Below are 9,338 nucleotides of genomic sequence, written 5' to 3' on the forward strand. Positions count from 1 at the left end.
AAAAAAAAAAAAAAACCCTATAAGCCAATTACAGGACCAGGGGTTCGTTTCCTGGGGTGACCTGCTTACACGGGTGCTTGTGCATGCCCATGATCCTGGCCGCCTGAGAAAGGCTGGTGAGGGGAATCGCAGTGTGACATTCTGTTAAGATTGCTAATCTTTCTTTTCTCTCTCTCTCAACAAAAAATATGCATAAAAGAAAAATGTCGGGACCAGCAGTTGGAGTAATGGCTCTGTCACTGGACTCCCATGTAGTCGACCGCAGTTCGAGTCCTGGACTCGGTAACTTAAACTCACACTGGGTACGTGTGTGTGCGTGCCCAAGATCCTGAGAGGAAAATGGAGGAGAAGGGATTGCGGTATGGCCAACCCCCTGGGGGGTGATTTCTTGCTTTCTGTCTTTCTGTCTCTCTCTTTCTGGCGAGTGCACGCTCCCTATAGCAAAAGCTTCTCAAAAAGAATGAAAGAAAAATGTCCCTAGCTACATATGACTTAAATTTAATGGAATGTTTTCCCATTGCAGTAGTCAAATTCAAGTGCTCAACAGGAACAGGTGCTTGTGGCGACTCTGCTGGACAGCACAGACACAGGACATGTGCACTACCACAGGAGGCATCAGATGGGCTGTTGTGGAGAAGCCCTCAAGTGAGGCCTGGTGTTAAATAAGAGACTGGCAACTTTGGTTATGCTGTAACTTTGGTCAAGAGACTCCCTGAGCTTCCGTTTCACCTGTAAAATAGAGATAGCAAGCTATTCTATTGGTGGAGATGTTGTTAATATGTGTAAAGTTGCTCAGGCGCAGTGAGCCCTCAGTGTGTGTGGTTATTACCACTGTGTGAAGCTCCTTCACCTCTCTACAACTCAGTTCCTTGTCTATACAATGGGTTAAATAATAGTACTGACTTTGGAGGTTGATGTGGAGACTAGAACAGCGCCTGGCACACAAGGAGCACCCAGAATGCACCAGCCTTGTTCAGAGGGCCTTAACACTTTTTTTTTTTTTTAATGCCTTTACCATAAGGCATATGTGCTTGCCAGAGAAGAGAGAGACAGAGGAAAAGTGAGAAATCACCCCCAGGCTGGATAGCCATACTGCAATCCCTTCCCCAGTCTTCTCCCAGGATCTTAGTCACACAGGCATGCATGCTTGCATGCCCAGCATGATATTCAAGCCACTAAGTCCAGGACTCGAACCATAGTCGGCCATGTGGGAATCCAGTTGCCTTAACCACCACACCAACTGCCGGCCCCAAGGGACTTACACATCTTAATTAATTTAAACCTCACACACACCCTGAGGAGGCTGCTATTATTACCTTCATTTACAGATGAAAAATCTAATGCCCAGAGAGGTGGAGTTCCTGGTCCTACATCCCACAGCTGGTTAGTGGCAAAGCTGAGGTTTCCCTGAGCAAATCCCAGAGCCCAAGTTCATAAACACCGTGCCATGCAGCTTCTCAAAGGGCGGTGACTGACACTACACATCTTTATATACTCAGAGTTTCTTACAGTCTCTGGGTTACATTAAATGTCTTCATAAACTCTTGGAGTTTCTTACCGTCTCTGGGTTTGTTCCTTCTTTCAGAACTGACTAGTCACATAGGGAAAGCTTTCTGGGTAGGGCTGACACATATGAAACGCTTGATTAAGAGACAAAATACGACTTTTTGGTTTGTTTGTCACTGTATAAGAAACAAGACCCAAATTCCTTCCTGAGGCCTGCAGGCTAGGTGTGATCATTTCCTGCCTACCTCCCCGTCTCACGGCTGGATACCTGCCGTCTAGTAATGCTGGCCCTGCTCTCCTCGGAGTCTTCGTATCTCCTGCTTCCTCTTTTTCTGCATCTTTGCAGGGTGAGCTCCTTCCCATCTCAGCTTCGACATCACCTCCTCCAAGAAACCTTCTCAGAACACGCTAGCCAAAACCACTCCTGCTTTCAGCCAGGAACCATTTACCAAATCCAGACATTTCGTGTGTTTTCACACCCTTGCTGCCACCAGAACCCATCTTCCTCACAGGTTTACTTGAGTGACATCTCTCCTTTATCACAAGGAGGGCTGCAGGACCCAGCTCCCTGCCTTCTACCTCTAGGAGCAGACTGCCTCCAGCATGGAGCCTCAGGGACTCCAGGTGAATGAATGAAAGCTGGAACGCCTGGTTAATGAGGCTCTCTAAGTCCCAGGCTTCCATGCCTGATCCCCTATCAGACTCCTTTCTCTTTGGCTTCTCCTCGTTCACTCCTCATCATCTCCAAGGTGGGTGCCTCTGCCAGCGCAACCACGATCCCTCTGATCTGCACTTGTGTAGTCAAAGTCCTGACCACTCTGGGAGTGAGGGTGGGCTTGACGAGACCACAAGACTCCAGAGGAGCCACAGACACACAGACACTGATCACTCTGCTCATGCTTCCAGATCACCCCCATGACAGTCTGGGCTGTCACTGTCAGGCGATGGGTCTGTTTCCCATCCTGGACTGTGAGCTCAGCACAGGGTGGACCACAAAGGAGGCCCTCACAGGACAACAGCTACATGAAATGACGTCCCACATGTCTGACTGGGAGGGTGAGCAGAGGGTGGGGAGAATCTGCACTCTGCCCAACAACCCGGCTCTGAGGGATAAGGGAGGAGAGCCCTCCCACACACCCACACCCCCAGTCTCTGACCTTCTGACCATCCAGAAGCACGCGGTCTCCCAGACGCAGGCCCAGCGCGCTGAGCATCAGATTGCCTGGGACATTGTCGTAGTTCGGTAGTGTGACCTTGGGGAGGGCGCAAGATAGTGGCACGGCCTCCTCCAGCAGCGTTCGCAGCTCCTTGGCCACCAGCGCTGCTTCTGCCTTGTCCAGGGACATGTCCATAGGATCTGGGACCACCTCAGCTGGTACCTGTCCCTTTCGATTCTGAGGACCAAGAGAAGAGAAGGATGGGAACTCAGTGATGCAGGCCACGCCACTGTGGAGGCCCCGCCCCTGTGGAGGCCCTGCCCCTGGAGTCTTGGGGAAGCAGGGGTGGGACTGGGTCATACCCTGGGCCAACACGGGAATAATGGGGCATCAGGGTACAGATCCCATCCCTAAGGAAGGCCAGCCTGAGACCCAGGGATGAGGATGTGTGTTGAGTAACTGACGGTGGGACTGGAGGTGGAGCCAGTAAGGTACGAAGGTCACACTCAGTGTAGCAGACCACGCCTCCAGGGAGGATAAGCCTCCAAAGACCCCAAGCTTGAAACAGAGCCATGTAGAAGAATGAATTTCAAGAATGGGCACCTGTGGCACATGGTCAAAGGTCAAACTGAGGCAAATGGGGAATGAGAAGAGGCAGAGTCTCAGGGCCACAGACCATGTGCCCACAAGATAACCATGCCTGAGATGTTACAGAGTAATTGGGACCGGGGTGGGACCTGTTAATGGATGGTCAGGGGACAAAGATCATCTATATTGAGGGCTTACGAAGGGTCCATCCCTCTCATTCTCAGAGAACTTTACTTTCTGCATAATCTTAAAATGCTGTCTACACACACACATACACACACGTGTGCACGCCAGGATCAAAAGAAAAGATAGTCCTTGCTGGGTAACCCTGTGCAAATCCCTTAATCACTCTCTCGGTTTCCTTACCATAAAACAGGGCTTATAATACACTACACTTGACATATAAAGAACAGTAAGTAAATTTCAGCAAACTTTCACGTTTGTAATACTTTTGGGAGTCTAAAGAAATGCAGGTGATCCTTGTCTTCTGCAGACGCCTGCTGGGAGGAGGTAGGAGAGGGAAGGAGGAGGGTAATGAGGGCCCGGCAGGTGGCAGTACCCTCAGAGCAGGGTTGGCGCCATGCTCCAGCAAACATTTGGCCGCGCCCAGACACAGGTTGGAGGCAGCGATGTGCAGGGCTGAGCCGTGGTTGAAGTCACTGCACGTGGAGTTCACCACTGGGAAGTGGGCGAGAGAAGGGTTCCGCGTAAACGCTTGAGAGACTCACGGGAGTCTCGACCTGCTTCCTACCTCCTGAAGACCCCAGACCTGGGCTGCAGAGCACCGCCCCCGCCACATGGCTCCACCCCTCATTTCTCAGCCACGCCCCTCCCAACAGGCCCCGCCCATTCCTGGGGTATGGACCACTGAGCCCTGTCTTGTTCTGCCTCCATTCCCTTGCTATTTCCTCGGGTCCAGTCCCCTCCCAGCCTGGCCTCAGGTCTGCCCCATCACTACATGTGCCCACCCTCGCACCCGGCTCCCCTTACCCCACACACCCTGGGCGCCCTTCTCCTTCTGGTAGGCTCCGCCCCTGCTCCTGCCCCGCCAGGACTCGCTTCCTTACCTCGCGGTCGCGCGCCCTTCAACAGCACGCGGACGAGGTCGGGCACGTCGAAATAGGCGGCGTAGTGAAGCGCGTTCATGTTGGTCCAGCGGCTGCGCAAGGTCACGTCGGCGCCCAGCGCCAGCAGCTGCTGAGAGAGACGCACGGCCGCCGCAGGGTCCCCTGCACAACAGCCAGGTTAGCTTGGGGCCACTCTTCTGGAGCATTGGCCCTGCGCAAGGGCAGGGCCGTGGGCCTCAGGGACTGCATTTAGGGATTAGGTTGCGCGTTCCAGATGGGGATCTCAGGGCCGAGTTCTAGGTGGGTTTGAGGGTGTGGGGTCTGGGGCCCGAGGTTTGGGGGCTTCTAGCTTGGGTGCGCGAACCCTCACCGACTCCGTGGGCCCCGGCCTTGCACGCATAATGGAGTAGTGTCATGTCGGTTAGCCCATCACGGTCGTTCACGTGGCAGCCTCGACGCAGAATCTGCAAGTACCAGGGGACCGGGGAGGGTTACCCACACAGGTGGAGGCCCACTCCCCTCCCCTCCCTGGCTTCCCCAGTGGTCTCACCTCATTGCCAATGACGTCTATCTTATGCTGGACTTGGGGCACCCACTGGCGCACGATGGCAAACAGTTCTGGGATGGTGGTCTGGGGGTCAAACAGAATCTCCTGGCAGGCCGGGTCATTGGGATCGAAGAAGGTGAAAGCTGGGAAGCAGGGGTCCAAGTCATCCCAGGCACGCAGGCCTCCCCTGCCATCCCAAGGCAGGGGAGCTCTAGGTTTTTGCCTTAGAAAGTCTCTAATGCTGGGCCTCAAAACTGGTGCCACATGGGCCAGTCAACCCAGAGGATAATACCAAGTATCCAAGTCAGGTAATTTCACATAAAAATCCAGGTGTCGGGGGTTGGCAGGTGGCGCAGTGGTTAAAGTGCTGGACTCCCACGTGGCTGACCACAGTTCAGATCCTGGACTTGGTGGCTTGCTTTCTCACTTTCCCTTTCCCTCTCTCTCTCTCTCTTTTTTTTTCTTCTTTTTTTTTTTTTGGAGAGGTTTTTGTTATAGGGCGCATGCACTCGCCAGACAGACAGAGAGAGACAGAGAGACAGAAAGCGAGAAATCACCCCCCAGGGGTATGGCCACGCCGCAATCCCTTCTCCTCCATTCTCCTCTCAGGATCTTGGGCACGCACGCACACGCGCCCGGTGTGAGTTTAAGCCACCGGGTCCAGGACACGAACTGTGGCCTACTATGTGGGAGTCCAGCAACATAGCCATTATGCTAACTGCTGGTCCCCTCTCTCTCTCTATTGTCAGATTAATAATAACAAATAAAATTTTAAAAATAATTTAAAAAAAATCCAGGTGTCCTGTGTTTGTTTGTTTGTTTGTTTGTTTGGAGAGGTTTTATGCTATAGGGTGTGTGCGCTCGCCAGAAAGACACAGAGAGACAGAGAGACAGAATGCGAGAAATCACCCTCCAGGGGGGATGGCCATGCTGCAATCCCTTCTCCTCCATTCTCCTCTCAGGATCTTGGGCACGCACGCACACGCGCCCGGTGTGAGTTTAAGCCACCGGGTCCAGGACGCGAACCGCGGTCGACTACATGGGAGTCCAGCGACATAGCCATTACACTAACTGCTGGTCCCATCCTGTGTGTTTTTAAAAACTGGAAGATCAGGCATTTCCCATACAACAGTAAACTCCACCCTTTGAAATGAGTATGGTAGGAAATGGGGCATCTCAGAGTCTGCCCCCTACAGGGCTGCTAGTGTGCTAGGCCATTTTAGCCCTGTCAGAGTATGGGCAAGTCTGGCCAAACCTCCAGAGTAAAAAAATATATAAGCTAGAAGTCCTGGTTTTTAAGAAAACACTCCCACATTTTTCAAATACTATGCAGTCCACATGGCAGGAGATCTTCAAACATTTCATGAAAAATACTATGAAAAAGTCTCTGCAAGGCTGTCCCCATAGCTGCGTTCCACACGGCTAACCACGGCTCAGTCTTGGCCCCAGCGGCTTGAAACATATGTTGGGCACATGTATGTACATGCCCCAAATCCCAACCGGGTGGAAAAAACAGAGCAGAAGGGATTGTGGGGTGACCACATCTCCCTCTCCATCTTTCTCTGCCAAGCACATGTGCCCTTTGGCAACAAAAAAAGAAAGAAAAAACTATGTATGAATTTCAGGTTTTGTTTGTTTGTTTGTTTTGGTACCAAAACAACTTTTACTTTAATTCATTTTCCCACAAACTGTTTTGTTCTGTTTCAGTTTGCTATAGGGCACATGCACTTACTAGAGAGAGACAGAGAAAGGGACAGTGAGAAGTTAGGCCCCAAGGAGATGGCTATACAGAAACCCTTTCTCCATGCTTCGCTCTGAATTTTGGACACACATGCACACACACTCAGTGTGTTCTCAAGCCACCAGGTGCAGGACTCAAACCATACAGCCGGTCATATGTGATTCGGCACCTTAAACTCCACTCCACCTCCTGGCCCCCCACAAACTTTTTGAAGTCTCCTTGAAAAATGTACCCATGAGCAGGACCAGCCTGCAGCCAGCCAGGGTGGTGCCTCCTTAGACTCTGATGAATGTAGCTCTCGGTGGCATTGTCTGCACCGGGCGGGAACTCAATGTGTGTTGAATGAATGAGAAAAATGATCAGATCATACACAGCTCAGGGAAGTGGAAGGCGTTTTGAGGAATTAGCCTGTGTGCTTTTTTTTTGAGAGGTTTTTGCTATAGGGCGCGTGTGATCGCCAGAAAGATAGAGAGATAGAAAGCGAGAAATCACCCCCCAGGGGGGATGGTCAAGCCGCAGTCCCTTCTCCTCCATTCTCCTCTCGGGATCTTGGGCACACACGCATACGCACCCAGCGTGAGTTTAAGCTGCCGGGTCTAGGACTTGAACCGCGGAAGACTACGTGGGAGTCAAGCGACATAGCCATTACACTAACTGCTGGTCCCATCCTGTGTGCTTTTTAAAGATCCCATCACATCATAACCTTCCTTGGCTCAGAACCCTTCCCTGGTTCCCAGCTCACCCAGAGTCCAGACCAAAGTCCCCACCACAGCCCGCAAGGCCTTATGTGATCTGGCCCCCTCACTTTTCTGCCCTTTCCTCCTCATTCATTCTCCCCCAGCCACACTGGCCTTCTGTCCCTCCAACGTGCCAGGCAAATTCCTTTCTCAGGGTCTTGGCGCTTGCTTTGCCCAGCTGGGACAGTCTTCCCTCAGATCTTCAGAAGGCTTTAAAGATCTTTGCTCAGATATCACCTTCCCTGAGGTGCTCCCCCAAACTGCCCTAAGTCACATCCCTATTCTCCCATCTCCTGCTCTGTTTTAATTTTTTTTACTCTAGCACAAATCACCATTTTTAAAAGAATGATTTATTTATTTAATTCCATTTGTTATTATTTCTTAACTCAACCAGAGAGAGAGAGAGAAAGGGAAAGGGAGAAAACAAGTCATCAGATCTGGGACTTGAACCGTGGTCGACCACATGGGAATCCAGAGCCTTTAACCACCATGTCACCTGCCGGCCCCCATATCACCATTTAAAACAGTATGGCTACTCCGTCCTCTTTCCTTTTCTCCTTCCTCTTCTCTTTTTACCCTTCTCTTTCTTTCTTGACCTGTTCACTAGGATGCAAACACGATGTTTCCATCTGCCTGTTTTACTACCTGAACCCCTAGGCTGGTCACAGCAATTGGCAAGCACTAGGTCTCAGTCAATCTCTGCAGAATTTATGTACAAATTCAACGAATGAATACACGATTTCCTCTTGGAGCCCACCGTAGTCTTCTCTCTGTCCACATCTCCAGATTCCTTTACATTCTGTGACCAAACTCTTATTCTACAAGCAGGATCCTTTGGAGGGCCCAGCCACATCCAGCTGTGTTTTCTAGTTTCCAGGGGGTAGGCCCCCCACCCTGAACCCCCAGACAACTTTCTCATTTTTCTTTTTCTTTTTTTTTTTGGAGAGGTGTTTGCTATAGGGTGTGTGCGCTCGCCAGAAAGAGAGACAGAAAGCGAGAAATCACCCCCCAGGGAGGATGGTCACGCTGCCATCCCTTCTCCTCTCAGGATCTTGGGCATGCATTCACATGGGCCCAGCGTAAATTTAAGCCACCGGGTCTGGGACTCGAACCGTAGTCGATTACATGGGAGTCCAGCGATGTAGCCATTACGCCAACTGCTGGTCCCAACTTTCTCATTTTTCTATCAGACTGAAGTCAACTTGTAGTTTCTGTGATCCATCTCTAATGTGTGACAGGTCCACAGATGCCATCTCTCTTGTCCTATCCTAGAGATGCCAACTCTCTGAACCTAGTGCCTGGTTTCTGAATCTCACAGCTGCTGGGATTCTCAGCCACCCTCTTCCCTTCCCTTCCCTTCCCTTCTCTTCCCTTCCCTTCCCTCCCCTCCCCTCCCCTCCCTCCCTCCCTCCCTCCCTTCCTTCCTATGCATGCATATGTGCCCAGCATGATTTTCAAGATGCTGGGTCTGGGTCTTGATCTATGGTCTGTCGTGTGGGAGCCTAGCACTTTAACCACCACACCACCTGCTGCCCCCTCACCCAGCCAGTGTCTTCCAAAACCCTCTCCTATAGCCAAGTCTGGTTCTCTACCCCATAGCCAGAGAGAGCTTTTAAAACAATAGGAACCAGCAGATGGTGTAATGGTTATTATGTTGCTGGACTACCACATAGCCAATCATGGTTCAAGTCTCAGACTCAGCAGCTTAAAACTCACACTGGCACATGTGTGTGAGTGTCCAAAATCTCTAGAAGGGATTGCTGCATGGCCATCCCCCCTAGGGGGGTGATTTCTTGCTTTTGATCTCTCTGGAGAGTGCACATGTGTGCCCTATAGCAAAAATCTCTCTCTCTTTTTTTTTTTTTGGAGAGGTTTTTGCTATAGGGCGCGTGCGCTCGCCAGACAGACAGAGAGAGACGTAGAGACAGAAAGCGAGAAATCACCCCCCAGGGGGGATGGTCACGCCCCAATCCCTTCTCTTCCATTCTCCTCTCG

At 51.3% G+C, this 9,338-nt stretch overlaps 1 protein-coding gene across 2 annotated transcripts in view; it reads right to left on the minus strand.

Annotated features, from left to right (window-relative positions):
- CLIP3 (CAP-Gly domain containing linker protein 3) overlaps window positions 1-9,338 on the minus strand; it is a 19,899-nt gene that overhangs the window by 7,445 nt on the left and 3,116 nt on the right. For both annotated transcript variants that reach the window (XM_006171681.3, XM_027769511.1), the window contains exons 3-7: window positions 4,869-5,008; window positions 4,689-4,782; window positions 4,319-4,480; window positions 3,811-3,929; window positions 2,664-2,900 (exon numbers count right to left, since the gene is read on the minus strand). In XM_006171681.3, the coding sequence (XP_006171743.1) occupies window positions 2,664-2,900; window positions 3,811-3,929; window positions 4,319-4,480; window positions 4,689-4,782; window positions 4,869-5,008 (752 nt within the window). The remainder of the gene's footprint in view (window positions 1-2,663; window positions 2,901-3,810; window positions 3,930-4,318; window positions 4,481-4,688; window positions 4,783-4,868; window positions 5,009-9,338) is intronic.

Source organism: Tupaia chinensis, unplaced genomic scaffold (assembly GCF_000334495.1).
Source record: "Tupaia chinensis unplaced genomic scaffold, TupChi_1.0 Scaffold149922_1, whole genome shotgun sequence".
In the NCBI taxonomy this organism is placed as follows: Eukaryota; Metazoa; Chordata; class Mammalia; order Scandentia; family Tupaiidae; genus Tupaia; species Tupaia belangeri.